This window comes from Excalfactoria chinensis, chromosome 1 (assembly GCF_039878825.1).
Source record: "Excalfactoria chinensis isolate bCotChi1 chromosome 1, bCotChi1.hap2, whole genome shotgun sequence".
Lineage (NCBI taxonomy): Eukaryota > Metazoa > Chordata > Aves > Galliformes > Phasianidae > Excalfactoria > Excalfactoria chinensis.
The window spans coordinates 167539096-167555015 of NC_092825.1; the positions used below are offsets into that span (position 1 = coordinate 167539096).

Consider the following 15920-nt stretch of genomic DNA (forward strand, 5'->3'; position numbering starts at 1 on the left):
GGAGATGGTCAAAGCCAGGTTGTATGGGACTCTGGGCAGCCTGATCTAGTGGGTGGCAACTTTGCCCACAGCAGGTAATTGGAACTCAATGATCTTAGGCTAGGTTTCTTCCAACCCAAGCCATTCTATGATTCTTTAAATTAAAAATGACTTTGAAATAACTAGTACAGTTACTAACAAGGTGTTTTTCATGTATACTCAGTTGCTTTGATTCTGAAGACTATTGCTTCATTCCCAATCTGACATCTGAATAGTCTCTGAGTCTAGAGCTGCTCCTGTTTATGTGCTGGCAGTCTGACTCAAGCTGTTGCTCTCATCAGAGACATTCAAAATTGTCAGCGTAGCTGATGTCAGGACACACAATGGCTTATGGTCATAGTTTTGTACCACTGCCAATTTCTTTCCCCAGTATTGCTTCCCATAGTATGGAATAGTGGACCTTGCTTGCCCAGGACAACTCTTTCTGATTCGTTGTGGTAATTAGTGTCTATATTTGAGCAGTAGTAGAAAATGGAGATAGGTACCTCATCTCTACTGCTATTAGCCTTCCCTACATCTCTACCTTTCTAGCCTTCCCGCAGTCTTAACCTCACTGTTAATCATTGTGGGAAAGGTGGTAGGGATTCAAGAAGCATGAGAGGAAAATTTGTGAGAGATCCTGGAAGGCCGGGAAGATTCCTTAAGTGTTGTGTGGTATTTTTGTTTGGTTTTGGATAAGTAATATTCCAAGGATCGATTTATTTATTCTGAAGTCATGCTCATGTGAGATGCCATACATCAGGATCTTCCCATGAACCTCCTTTATGCTAATGCAGGGCTTCCTCCTTTATAGTTCTTATGTCCTTTCCTGCATATTCATAAGTAGTCTTATCCAAAGCTATCATTTAGGTCACCTTAGATTACCAATTAGTCCCTGCATGTGTAATAGAAGTTTTGAATATAAAGGTGTGAGCCTTCAACACGGAACAAAGTGACAATATCAAGTCACTAAAAGGAGAAGCAGCAGCAACTGGAGAACTGAATGAGGGCAGAAAAGCACATTCAAATTACTTAACATTCTGATATTGATTGTTCGTTTCTGTAAATTAAATGAATGTTGATTTCATAGAAACATAGAGTGGCCTGGGTTGAAAAGGACCACAATGACCTCTAGTTTCAACCTCCCGCTAATGTGAGGGTTGCCAACCACCACAACAGGCTGCCCAGAGCCACATCCAGCCTGGCCTTGAATGTCTCCTGGGATGGATCATCCACAGCCTCCTTGGGCAACCTGTTCCAGTGCATCACCACCCTCTGTGTGAAAAACTTCCTCCTAATGTCTAACCTAAACCTCTCCTGTCTCAGTTTAAAACCATTCCCCCTTGTCCTATCATTGTCCACCCTTGTAAACAGCTATTCCCCCTCCTGTTTATATGTTCCCTTCAAGTACTGGAAGGCCACAATGACGTCTCCCCGGAGCCTTTTCTTCTCTAAGCTAAACAAGCCCAGTTCCCTCAACCTTTCCTCATAGGAGAGGTGCTCCAGCCCTCTGATCATTTTAGCGGCCCTCCTCTGGACCCGTTCCACATCCTTCCTGTACTGGGAGCCCCAGGCCTGGATGCAGTACTGCAGGTGGGGCCTCACAAGAGTTGAGTAGAGGGGGGCAATTACCTCCCTCTCCCTGCTGGCCACACCTTTTTTAATGCAACCCCAATACGCTGCATTTTGAGTTTGTCACCTCTTGGTTTCGTATGGCAGTATCACAACAAATGCTGTTAACTTCCTTTACAAGTGACATCCATAGAATTGGGTAGTGTCACTTGATCTGTTTACTTATTATGCAATTATATTAGCAGGCACAATGTCCTTCTGCATATGTGCCAATATAATTAAAATATACATTCATCCACATTTGTCGCACAGTCTTTGCAAACTTCACTGTCATTGTCCGAAACTGTTTCTCCATGCCAAAGCCAGTTTCCCACTACCTACCCGTAAATATACTGAAGAGGGTATGGCCTCAGTGAGATTTTATCTTCTGGTTTTGAACTGTCACTTTCTTTTAAGCCACTGGAGAAGATGATCTATGAAAGCAGAAGCTAGGCCGTAATCTATGGTGTTTCAAATATCTGCAGCAAAAGTTCTCTGTGTATACTTCAAGATTGGCTGTCTTAGGTCAGCTACTTTATTAGTGTATTATTTATTGAGCTTAATCGTAATTTAATCTTGGTCTAAGCCTGCTAATACTAGCACGAGAGCTGCATAGGAAGTTGAAGGATCTGTGTTGCTATTTGCTGTCTTGCTTTGTCAAAGCACCATCCCAGGTTCATATTTTGCCTAGCCCTTGTTGTGAAATTTGTGTAGCTGTCTACAGAATGAACAGAATGGAAATGGGCATGGATACACCGTCCTTAAAAGTGCAGGTCTTTTGTGCAAAAAGCACAAAGCATCAAAACAAAAGTGAGAGAATCATAAGCCATATATCAAAGCAAGGAGATTTTCTTCTTCCCCGACTTGGCAAAACATAGCTAAGTGTCAATTACAATTACTGTAGACATATGTGCTGGCTAGTTCTAAAGCATGGATTATTTTCATTATCTTATCCTCTGGAACAAACCAAGCTTTAATCCTTTTCAAGAACTTTAGTGCTAGAAGCATGTAAGCAGAAGGTGCAAAATTCTGCAAGTTAAGGTAGTCAAATCAAAGAAAAGGAGGAGTGCTTCTGTTTCTTCATTCAGACACATTCTCTATTTATATGGAATTTCATGCAGATGGTTTTCCTCAGGCCTACAAAGCCTAGAAACATAGTCCCTCTTTCAGCAAAACAGAGAGGTTGGAACTTCTTTATTTGGACTTGCCCTAACCATGATAGATTCTTCTGTGGTATTCTGAAATACACGTCTTCTGTTCTTCTATAATCATCTTCAGCCTTACTAAGTGCAACCACTTCTGAAATTTTACTTGCTAAAATCACCCCACCCAAATCTTTTCAAGTTGTTGATGCTGTTACATCAGTGGCTTGACTATCTTTCCTTCTCATTTTGAGTCATTATGTATCTTCTGAATATGTTGTTTAGGTTCAGAGTAGTCAGGTTCATGCTTCTGTCTTTTTTTCTCTCGCAAATATTTTAGCGCCTTCCTCATTTTGCCCCATGTGTAATGTCCTTGCCAGACTGGTTTACCAAGTTCATTTGCTCGCATCCTTCAGCCTTCGTGCCTGTTGCCTTTCTTACAAAGAAGACTTAGCATGCAGTAAGCTGTTGCTCGAAGATATTTACATACAATAAAGCCTGAACTAAACTTACCTTTTATATTGTCATGTATACTCTTCTTTTTTCCTATCAGTCCCATTGCCTTGGTGTTTAGGACCCCACCTCTGAAGAGGACTTCTAAGGACAGAAAAGTATTTTTATGCATGCTTCTAAACTAAATGCCTGTCAGTGTTCCTTTTCCTTTCTGAGTGTCCTGTTCATCTTGATGATGCAACTAGAGGCGTTTCACTAATAGCCACCTTTGTACCACACCAGTGGAAGTCCTTCAGGTGAGCACCTGAAAACCAGCAGTATATCTCCTTTGGAGTTGGTATAAAAGAGCCTTATATTTCTTCTTGGGCAAGATAGATATGGGCAACTGAGAATTAGTGTTCTCCTTTAGCCTGTGATAACCTGTTCTTATAAGTACACTGTACCAGTCAAAAAATGTTGGGTGGAATAGGGATGTACCCCTTTTCGTCTCTGTAATCCATACCTACTGCTCCCTTAGAACACTTTATTATTCATTCCTCTTCTACCTTCTCTTCACCATAGTTCCCACATGTGGTGGGAGGAATATTCGGGGAACTCTTGCCCTCCCTCAGGGTATTTCTGTTCTGTGATTATGATTCTCAGGTGTCTGCTGCAAAATGTCTGCCTTCTCTCCCAGCCCCCTTTCTCTGACATGGATGAGGTGAGTGTGAAAGGAAGAGCGAGGCTTAGACAAAAGAATGGCAAACCATGTGGGCAAGTGGAAAGTATTGCTATCCCTGTGCTGTAAGTTGCTTACCCTTTTTGTTGGAGATGTTTTTTGTTCCTGGCTGGAGATAGTGGAGCATGACACATGGTGCATGGGAAGGTGGTGTTTTTAAAAGCCATGTGCCATCTTCTTTTTTTCCAGCTCCCGTGTACTACCCTGTTTTTGTCTCATACCGTTTATTAAGTCTAATTTGTCAAGCTTAAGGTGCTGCCTGGGGAGTATCAACAAGGATTAAAGTTAAAGGGATTCTGTAGTACTTGTTTTCCATCTTCTTATCCCTATGTCAAGGGACATAGAGAAAGACCTAGGGGTCCTAATAGATGAGAAACTCAACATGAGCCAGCAGTGCGCTCTGGCAGCCCGGAAGGCAAATGGGATCCTGGGCTCCATCAGGAGAGGGGTGGTCAGCAGGGATAGGGAGGTGATTGTCCCTCTCTACTCTGCTCTTGTGAGGCCCCATCTGGAGTACTGTGTCCAGGTGTGGAGCCCTCAGTACAAAAAAGATACGGAGATTTTGGAAAGGGTCCAGAGGAGGGCCACGAAGATGATCAGGGGGCTGGAGCACCTCCCCTATGAGGACAGGCTGAGGGAGTTGGGTTTGTTCAGCCTGGAGAAGAGAAGGTTGCGGGGTGACCTCATTGCAGCCTTTCAATACCTGAAGGGAACTTACTCCCAGGAGGGGAGCAAACTCTTCGAAAGGGCTGACAATAGCAGGACTAGGGGAAATGGTTTTAAGTTAAAAGAGGGAAGATTTAGGTTGGATGTTAGGGGGAAGTTCTTTACTAGGAGAGTGGTTAGGTCCTGGAACAGGCTGCCCAGGGAGGTTGTGGATGCCCCGTCCTTGGAGGTGTTCAAGACCAGGTTGGACGGGGCTCTGGGCAACCTGATCTAGTAAAGACGTATGTTTGGTGGCCCTGCTAGGCAGGGGGGTTGGAACTACATGATCCTTGAGGTCCCTTCCAACCCGGGTCATTCTGTGATTCTGTGATTCTGTGAAGGGCTTTTCTCATCCACCTTTGTTATAGCCCTGACCTTTGGATGAAGAAACTCCTAAGTTTCTCCTGGAGTCAAACATTTGTCTTATTGAGTTTGCAGTTGCAAAGCGAATTGATTTTTCTGACAGTATTCTCCATTGTTCAGGTGTCTTCTTAAAGCTAGTAGCATTGGATTGATCTTTACTTGCTTCAAGTCAAACACTGCATTTCTCCACTGAGATGTCACACTGGGAGTGCTGACTCAAGGTGGCTACTTTGAAGTTTGTTGTTTGTTTGTTTTGCCTCTGAGTGAAATCATGAATGTACTCTAACTTTCAGCATGTTTCCTTTGCCTAGGACTGTGAGGTGCTTGTGGAGAGCATTCACTCCTTGCTTGGCATGCAGTGCGCATGTCTGCATGTTGCTACTTCAGCTGCAATGCTGAGATGAACTGTAGTACTGCTGCTCTTCTCTACATCCATAACATTTTGGTTTTATACCTTTTCTTATTTTGATGACTTTGCATATGGCTTCTTTTCTTTCATACATTGCACGCAATGAGTGAATTGTATTAACCAGCCTGCATTTGGCATGTCTCTCTTGTCTTGATGAGATACACCCACCCAGAAGCTGTTGTGATTCATTCAAGCTGTAGGTGAGTTGCCAGGAACTCGATTTGTAGGGTTATCTGGCTGAGTGAGCTTTTGAATGCTGTCTCTAACTCAGGAGTTCACATCCACCAAGTAAATGAATCAACCAAGTCCAAACATTCCTCTACCCAAGCTACTATGGTTATCTCTTTAAACCGATGCTCCTGAAGTACATTCATGGCACAGAGACTTCTCACCTACCTTCTCTTGACTGCAGTGGAGCCAGAACTTCTCAGATCTATAGTGTTACTGCACAGGCTTACTAAGTGATTGAGAGGTTTGTTCCTTCTGTATCTGGGAACTTTCTGTGATGTTGCATGATGTGGGGGCAGATGTTTTGCTCAAACTCTTCAGAACTTGAAGAAAAAGCTCACATGAACAAGGATGAATGTAGATACTACCTTCTTGCGGTTGGTGCATGAGTATCATCTAGAATATCCCTGTAGGATGTTCTAGATTGGCTGCAGGTGCCAGTCTGTGAACCCAGTCGTTAGGAGGTAACAGAGCAGCTCTTTACACTAATGACAGGATATGCCAGAATTCTAAAACCTTGTGGTCCTCTGCAGAGTTTTTAGGAAGGAGGATGATTTCTGCTTATTCTCTCAATGGAAGAGATAGAATTGGATCACAGCAGTCCTGCAGTTAATACTTCCCAGATCTTTCTGACGCTTCCATCAGTGGTGTTTTGGAGCCCTATAGACAACTTGAGTGTTTCTGGCTGTGTATTGATTGAGATAATTGAACAGAATACAAAGTTTCCAGATAACTAGTGCACGGATGCACCTATATGACTAGATATCCGCCGTTGTTCTCTACGAGAGAAAGCCAAAATCTGCCAGGGCATGTTCTAGGAACAGATGTGCTCCGTGGGTGGATAACGCAAGGCAATAGGTTGACAGAATGCTGACTGGAATGCACTTGGCACAAGACACAAGTTCAAGCTACTTCAGAAGGATTCTCTTTTTCTCATAGTTTCCTTCCTTCTGACACTGGAGAACGTTTCTAATCCGTTTTTTGAAGAGGGCTCAGTACTCTCAAGTCTTTCCAGGTTACTCTCAGGCAATGGACATGTTCTCCCAGCCTGCCCTTTCAGCTGTTTACATGGCAGCCATCATAATGTCAGTGTCCATTTCCTAATGAAATTGTCTTTAGAAAGTTCTTCCACCAACTGGTCCAGAAACAACAGTGTTCTCCATCACCTAACACATCTCAGAAGCCATTTGGAATGTGTGTACTTCAGCAATTTCAGGCTATGAAGTATGCTGAGCACTACAAGTGTTAAAGAGTTTATGATTCATGGTTGCCAGTAGTTGGAGGTTTCTGTTCTTTCATCCACCTTCATTTAGGGTTGGATAGGTGTGACTTTTACGGTATTCATATCACACAGTATTGCATTCCAGGGAACTGTCTGCAAGCTGTTTGGGAAAGAGACTACTTTGTGACTTGGCCTAGGATACATTCCTTCATGTGGTAGTCAGGCCACCTCTCTTAATGTTTCTTGTGCTTTGTGGTTGGATAAGACCATGATGAGTTCAGGCTCATGATTCTCAGTTTATACAGTCTCCTGAGCCCTCAAGTAAGAGTTGGTAACCATCACAACTTTGTCTTCAACAGCTTTGTCTTTGCTTTGGTAATTAGATAACATTTGAGAAAGAAGGGTAAAAAATTTTCTGTCTCAGAGGTTCTTAGGAAAGGGGGATTATCACAAGGTTCTAAAGGATATTCAGAGCTTCCCTTCTCAGGTTTAGTGTATTTACTGGGATAATGGTTCCACACCACATCCTTACCTCTAAATAGGAGATTTGCTAACTACAATAAGTTGATGCAACGGAAGAAAGGGATACCATCCAGAGGGATCTGGAAAAGCTTGACAATTGGGTTCTCACGAACCTAATGAAATTCAACAAGGCCAAGTGCAAAGTGTTGCGTTTTGGTCAGGACAGTCCCAGATATGTGTACAGGATGGGAGAATAACTCCTTGGGAGCAGCTCTGCAGAGAAGGATTTGGGGGTTGTGGTGGATGAAAAGCTAGGCATGAGCCAGCTGTGTGTGCTTGCAGCCCAGAAGGCCAACAGTATCCTGGGCTACATGGGAAGAGAGAGGGCCAGCAGGGAAAGGAAGCGAGTACTCCCCTTTGCTCTGCCCATGTGAGGCCCCATCAAGTGTACCATGTTTAAGCTTGGGGCTCCCAGCACAAGAAAAATGCAGAGCTGTTGGATTGGGTCTGGATGAGGGTGTTGAAGATGCTCAGAGGGATGGAGCACCTCTCCTGTGAGAATGGATTGAGGGAGCAGGGCTTGTTCAACCTGGAGAAGGATCTGGGTAGACTCCATTGTGGCTTTCCAGTACTTGAAGAGAGCTTATGAACAGCAGGGGGACCAACTTTTTAAACAGTCTGATAGTGATAGGACAAGGGGGAATGGATTTAAACTGAAAGAGAGGGTGGTTAGGTTTTTCCATGAACCTTAATGAAAATGCAGAGAATAGAATCCATTTTTCCATGGTGATATTGATGTATCTTATGCATAAGAGCTCACCTTTTCTGGATTTTAAGTTAAGACCAGGCTTAAGCACAGGTGGCATTTCTGTACTTAGAGTAGGAATTTCTGATCAAATGTAATCCTTCACTCTTATTTTTAGGTATTTCAAATTATTGTGAAAGATACCGGGAAGGTATGAAACTTGTTCTGAACACCTTTGGGCCGGTTCCAGAATTTTCAGGTGAAACTGAGCAGAAGATCAGTCAGGTAAATCTAGAGCCAATAAATGCAATGACATTCACAACAAAGAATGTTGGTTTATACGTATGTATAATTGCAATTTACTATTAGAGGTATCTGTACTCCGTTTCTTGTTTGAATGTTCACCTTGAGCGAAAAGATCAGTACAAAATATATGATTATCTGAGTGCCTTTTCAGAGCACTTTGAAATACATCAAAAGAATATGATCAGGTGAGTAATGTTATTACTAGCCAGGGGAGTCAACTTTAAACATCCGTGGGTTACTGACATTCAATCTCTCACGCTATTTCTTATCATGTCTGTGCTACGTCCTCTGCTGTTATGTGCATAACTCCAAGTTTCTCTTCTTAAACCCTGTGTTTTTTTCCTCCAGCTGTTCTGTTGTTCTTTGTGTAGTTAAGAACTAGATCTCTGGTCTGCAATGCATACAAAGACATGTTTACCTTCAGCATGTGAGCAGTCCGGTAAGATTGCTTATATGCGTAAATATGAAGTGTGTTTTAAGTGCTGTGCTGCATTGGGACCCAGTTTGTCTTCAAAGTTACAAACCCAACAATTTGTTTATACACACCGTATAAGATATTAAGTGTATCCATAGAAATTAGCTACAGCATTGCCATTTCCTTATTCTATGTTTTCACAGTTGTTTTTTTTAATGCTTTGCTAAAGAACTTGTATACATAGTGAATTGATCTTGATGAACTGCCACAGATTACTTCCCTCTATGCAGTGACTCTGGAAGGTAGCGTTTTTCTGCCTTTTTATGTTAATGCAGTTTCAACATCAGCCATGTTAAAAGGGAAAAAGTGTTTTTTGTGCTCAAACAACATAGTCTGCTTATAGCAACAATCAAAGACAACCGAGAGTTGTCACAAGTGGAAGGTTTTGATTAGAATGAAACAGTTTGGGTTTCTTTGTGGAACAGAAGATTCTACTTCAGCGTCTGTCTTTTTGTCTATCAGCATTTGTTTCTGTGCCTGTTATCTAAAGCCATCAGCACCAAAGATGGGTTTGCAGGAATCTTCTAGTAAAACATTAAGCATCTCTTATCTGACTCTTTTATCCCTCCCACTGATTTCTCCTGGAGTGATGGGAGCTTGCCTGGCATTGGGTGCTGCACCAGGTTTTCTTTAGCTTCTCAGCACTTACCTTTTAAACCTAAGACCTTGGTTGCTATTTTGGCTGAGATGACCTTATGATCTCTGCCTCTGTTCTCAGAAACAGCTTTTTTTCATTGGAAGGAAATCTGTTACCAGTGTTCTAGCTGGCCTCCATTTAATGCCTTTTGTTCTTCTTTCAGTGATGCATATAGCAGGTACATCCGGGCAGCTTTGTTTATGCACTCAGAAACAGGGATGGTTTCTTTTTACCCGTTTAGTTACAAATATACAAATACCCACAGATTTGTTCAGGCTTTTCTCTTTGGATCCTGAAGCAGCGCTCTAATTTCTCTCCCTCATTTTCCAATTAAAAACTGAAATCATAATTCTGGGTTTGTTGCAACTCTTTCCCCGCCATTTAAATCGCTGCTGGCACTCCTAAAATAAATGTTTGCAGCAAACATGGTATTCCTCCTTACGTTTATTAGGAGCCAGAAGAGAAGCCACAGCCTTAAACACACACATGTGGATTTGGCTTAGAGCTTGTATTTAGCCACATAAAAGGCCAGGTGGCCTCTTTCCTACTTAATAAAAGGTTATTGTCAAAAAGATGAGACAGTGGCTGTGTGGGGTAAATGGAGAAAAGAAGCTGTTGCTCCAGTGTTCCTGTAGGCACCTTCACTGCAACCTTCAGAACAGCCTTCTCCAGTGGGAGCACCTTTCTTGTATCTGTTGGCTATTTACCAGTCAGACGTGAAGAATTAGCAGCCTGTTGCTTGTGATAGAATAAATGGCACTTTGTGTTGGATCTGATGATTCCCCAAAGCAGGAAAACAATCCTTCTTACTACTCACAAATAAGTTTTAATTATCTCTTATATTTTCTATTTCAGGCGATGTCTGAAAAAGTTCCAGCTGTTCCAAAGCACCTGAGTGCCAGAAGAGAATGGAGAGATGACTGTCTCGTCAGTCTGGCCAAACTGAAGAAACAAATGAAATCTAACTGAGGGGCACCTTGTCTGACAGGACAGACCAAACAAAGAGCAGTTCTTCATCAAATGTGGAGGTTTTTGGTCATGTGGAAGAGACCAAATGTGCAAGCAACCATGTGCACAAGCGTAGAGGCAAATGAAATATTTGGCCCAAATTTGTCGTGACATAATTAACAGATAACTGGAAACAGTTATTAGAAGTTCGGTTAAAACTGTATCAGATCATTACAATATATGCATTGGATGTGTAAGCATTAGGTAGCTTTAGCAATATTAATACTGTGCAATGCTGGAACACAATCATATTTTAAATAACGCATTTTTCAGCTTGCTTTGAAGTTCAGCACTTGAACAATATTTGCTTATGCGGGGATCTGGAATTGGCAAACATCAGCTGTTTGTCACTGGAGAAAATGAGCCCTCAGTGCCAATCAGTGTGGCAGTGGGGTTAATTTGTAAAGCACTGACCGCAGATAGGAGGTTGTGCTAAGCAGAGAGCAGGTTTTTTGGCCAGTGAGCTGAGACCTCGGCAGCACTAAGGGTCACTTCAGATTAGCTCTGTAACCATTCCACAGTGCTGGGCAATGAATGATCATCCCTGGAAGCATTCAAGGCCAGTTTGTAAGGGGCCCTGGGCAGCCTGATCTGGAGGGTGGCAGCCCTGCCCATTGCAGGGGGTTGGAGTTAGGTGATCTTTAAGGTTCCTTCCAATGTAAGCCATTCTGTGATTACTCCTCCTTCCCTGCCTATGGCACTTCTATACTAGTGTGATGACCTGACTGTGAGTACATAGATCTGTCCGCTTTCCCTCCCCCTGGTTCAGTAAGACTGACCAGACACCTACTTGGTTCTTCAGACAACGCACTTTGATACCCCACGGCTTTGCCCAAACTTGGGTCAGGTGGTTGATGCTGTCAGTAGGCATCGCTGCACAGACATGCTCTATTTTAAGGCTTGCCTGTGAGAAATGAAGTAATTTGATTAAAAGCTATTTTGGGAGATGATGTAGCGCAATGGATTCGTCTGGGCTTTTCCACGCAACTCTACAACCTTCTTAATAGTCTTGGAAAGAGAATTCACCTCTTTGTTCCTTGTGTGTTATCAGAAGCAATGATTGTTTTCTTAGGACTCATCTGTAGACCCCAAATGTCGGATACTTTGCTGCCAAGAGAAAGATGCAGTGGCTTAGATGTAGCACTTAAGCCTTATTTGCTGTCCTCCCTCCAGGAAATGGCTGTGTAAGGATGGAGTGTCCACCTGAAAGCAGCAGTATCTCCAGCAGCTGCAGCCTCAGCCCACATCAAAGTTGTCTCACAGATGTACGTACCATGTAATATAGCTGGATTTTGAACTTAGCTGGCACCTTGGGGCGCTATTGTATATAAGAATAACCTGTAACAGTGCATTGCACCCGCACTGCTTGAGTTTAGCAGTTCTGAATTTGTGCCAGCAGGTCGTATAACGTCTGGTACAGCTCAGACTCCAAGACATTAAGCACTCGTTTTGATGAAATGCTCAGGGGCTTTTCAAGTCTTGTTCTTACGGAAGGTGCGGACACAGAAACATGTTACTGCAGCTCAATTAGTTACAGTGCGAACAGCAGGAATGTCTGCAGGAACACACCAATACCACACTGTGTAAATCACAATGAACAAGGCCTGAGATAAGGTGTGTTCCCTGATGCACGTGGTGGCCCGAGGGCACATCTGTCTGTTAAACATGGGATGGGGAGGGGATGATATAGAGATAGGCTGGCATTAATTTATAGTTTGTGGAGAGAAAGGAGGATTTGTGAACTCAGTTTTATCCCAAAATAGAATTAAAATTGTCAGGTTCCTTCTATTGCTTTTCATTGCCACAGTGACTGGCACAACCCTCATTAACGATCTGAAGTTGGGGAGGTCAGCACCCACACTTGATGCCCTATTAAGCAATAGGGAATTAATTATGGGAATGATTTCTGCATATTATGTATGTTTTTGTATTTTGGGCTATAGAAGGTTCCAATTGCTTTCAAGATCAAACCTGTTAAGAGCATATGGCATTTTCATAACTAATTATATCACGTTACTTGTGTTGATTCTGAGATATTCTAAAACCTGATATATTTGATATATTTGCTTTTTTTTTTATTGCTTATGAATAAAAGATTTTAATGAGAAAGGTGCTCCATTCTGCGATCCTTTGTGATACTCTAGTGGTAGAATGCATCTACATGTTCTGAAACCAGCACCCTCGGAAAATAAGTTGTGGGAGTAAATGGGTGAGAACCAACACGCACCCTCCTACAGTTCCTGTGTGGGTGACCACTGGCTGCAGACTGCCTTGTTGCAAGGGAGTGGTTTTCTGTCTGGGACAAAACCTTGGAGAGGCACAGAAATGTGCCAGACCAATGGTGTGTGGTGTCCCAGCCCCTCGCTGGGTCATGTGCACGCAGAGCTCACCTTGGAGCACCACTTCCCACGTTGGGTCATGGCTCCAGGTCAGGGGAGAGGCTTGGAGAAAAATGTGCTTTAGCTGACATTTGCTTGGGATTTGAAGCACACAAAATTATTTGTTGATAAATGCAACAACTGGGAAGCATTAGGAAGAGTTGGCTTCCTTGAGGTTGAGTTGGCTTTTCTCTTCCAAGAGGGGATAAATGCGGTGTTCAGGTTTGGCAGCATCCCCCTGCCCTGAGGCTTTTTGGGATGCAGACCCCTAGTTTTTAGCCCAGCTAAAAGCCTTTTTCTTCTCCCTTGATTTTAGTTCTTCATTCTTGTCTTCTCCCTCCTCTCTATCCTCTCTCCATTTTTCCCTTTTCACTCTTGGTTCCCTACAATCCATCACTGCTTACAGAGTATTTAGCTGACGATTTGCAAGGAGCTGCTAACAGGTCTGTGCAATTGGTCTACTAATTGGATGCAGAAGAATCCCTTCTGGGGAGCAACTTGTCAGCAAATTGCTTGTTAGATATGAATCCAGATTCCGTTAAATTAATTGGTTTAATTGCGTTCAAATTCGTGTTCCTCCTTTTATCCCATTATTATTTTTTCCTCAGATGCAATAGACTTGCTGTGATAGATTGCACCTGCTGTGCTGTGAGAACTTTTGACACCAGTAGTCCCGGGAAGTTGCAGAACTGCTCCAGCTGTTGTCGTATATTTATTCTGCTTGACTATCAGCTGAAGAAGCAAGGTTCGAGCAATTCTTCTATGGTAAACTATGAGATATTTTGGAAGAATTCATCATGTGGCTTGTTTTTTTTTACATCACCACCTATTTTTAAACCCTGTGTTATTTTTAATCATTACACCTATAGTGTCTATTTTTAGATGTCAATAATGTCTTTGTTGCACTGTATTCTTCATTTGTTATTTATTCATTTCCTTGTTCAGAGTGTTTTACAACCTCACTGCTTCTTTCTGGAAGCGCAGTACATTGTTGCTCAGATCAGAGCCTTTGATTTAACACTGTTAGGAAATTAAAGCCGTGATTTTGTGTAAGATGAAGAAGGGCAGGTACAGAGAGATACCTGTATATGCCCAGCACCTCCTACTCTTCCTACTCTTCTGAATGTTGTGGAAGTGGTTTGAATGTAATGAAGTGGGAGCATGAAGTTATTTCCAACACTGACTGTAGTCATTCTTCTTTTGAGGACTGATAATAGTTTTAAAGTTAGTGTGAGACCATCTTGTAATATCAAATATCAAATTGGGATGGTACTAAGAGATAGGATAATGCAACATACAACATCTTTGAGGCAAAAATCTGTCATGTTTCAACTGGGAAGCAGGATAGTGCTGAAGTAAAAGCAGGATAAAGCTAAACAAAAAAAAATTGTTTTGAGACAACAATGTGATGACGAGTTTTCAAAAGGCAGATGTGATGTGCGTCAAGTGCCTCTACAGTTACACATCAGGGTTGCATTGCCACAACATGGGGACTACAGACTTGTAGAATGGCTTGTGTGGGAAGTCTCTAAGTATATCAGATTGCCCTCACCCCAGTGCAACCCTTTGCACTTGGTCCTGTTAAACCTCATTCAGTTCACTTGGGCCCACTTTTCAAGCCTGTGCATGTCCCTCTGGATAGAATCCCATTCTTCTGCTGTGTTAACCGGACCGCTCAGCTTGGTGTCATCAGCAAGCTTGCAGGGGGTGCACTTGATCCCATCATCTATGTCATTGATAAAAAGGTTAGAGAATACTGGTTCCAAGACAGATCTCTGGGGGACACTTTCTGTGTCCAGTCTCTACCTGGACATAGAGCCATTGACCACAACCCTCTGGCTGCGACCATCCAACCAATTCCTTATCCATTAAATAGTCCACCCTTCAAATCTGTATCTCTCCGATTTAGTGCAGGACCGTGTCAGAGCCTTGCGCAAGTCAAGGAAGATGTCACTGGTTTCTCCTTTGTCCACCAATACTGTCAAAACAGTTACAAAAAGGTCTTTGGATGTGTGCAGCTGTGGTAAGCTAGCAGGAACAGAGGTACACAGGATGGGAGTCTGGAAGGCGTCAACACAGTGGGTAGAGTGACAGTAGAGAAATGAAATGGGAAAACGAAATGGCCTTTTGTTTTCAATAGCCCGGTAGTCCTGAGGAGAAGTTTCACAAGTTAATTTGGTCCTTGTTAACCAGGGGTAAGTAGCTGTGCCTGCTCAGGCACACCTGAGCCTGCTGCCCTTCCATAGATCCTGCATGTGGTTGCAGGGTCCTCTGCTTTGTGGGCTACTGCAAATCAAAGCCAGCAGAAAGGCAAAAACCTTGGAATATTCTGCCATTCTGGGGAGCTTCCAGCAAGGGGAGCTGTGGCTGGCTGTGACCTGCAGGTATTTGCTTGTCAAACCCTGGTTTGGTGACCTGGAGCTGTGAGGAAATGCATCTGCCATTCTCAATGGAGAAGAGCAAATATAAAGGAGAGCTTTGGTGAGGGCATTGTTTCTACAAAACTCAGAGGGCTGTTTAGCCATACATCAGACCACTCAGGGTTTAACCATCTGCAGGAAAACCACATTAATTATTTCCTTACATTGTATTCAGAGAAGTTATCCACAGGTTTGTACAACCCTCAGCATTTTCATTAGTATCTGTGAATAAATGCCGTCTAACACAGAAAGATCCAGAGCCCATACGTGGATGTGGATATAGCAGATCTTCATGAAGAAGTTTTTTAGGGGTTTTTGTTTGTTTGTTTGTTGTGGTTCTATATATGTAGAGCTGTAAATCTGCCCCAGACAGGGCATTCATTGTGTATAGCTTAAACCTAGGTGATGGGTACTGTGCACTGGCCAAAGCCTCCACAGGAGTCCAGCAACTCCGTGCTGGCACAAGAACAGGAGATGTTTTCCAAAAGAAGACATTAAGAAACCTCTGTAATTTAAACCATTGTGAAAACCTTCCTTTGCATTTCTGATGTGTTTTAACATCAGGTCTTGCACTTATTTTTTCCAGTAGCACAGCAGTGCATACTTTCCAGATGAAGCCA

The 15920-nt window shown here is 42.8% G+C and overlaps 1 protein-coding gene across 1 annotated transcript in view; it reads left to right on the top strand.

The window, feature by feature from the left end:
* Positions 1-12619, top strand: part of CRYL1 (crystallin lambda 1) — a 49976-nt gene extending 37357 nt beyond the window's left edge. The window contains exons 7-8 of the mRNA XM_072335381.1: positions 8255-8361; positions 10350-12619. Coding sequence (XP_072191482.1) covers positions 8255-8361; positions 10350-10463 — 221 coding nt within the window. The 3' untranslated portion in view covers positions 10464-12619. The remainder of the gene's footprint in view (positions 1-8254; positions 8362-10349) is intronic.
* The last annotated feature ends 3301 nt before the right edge of the window (positions 12620-15920 follow it).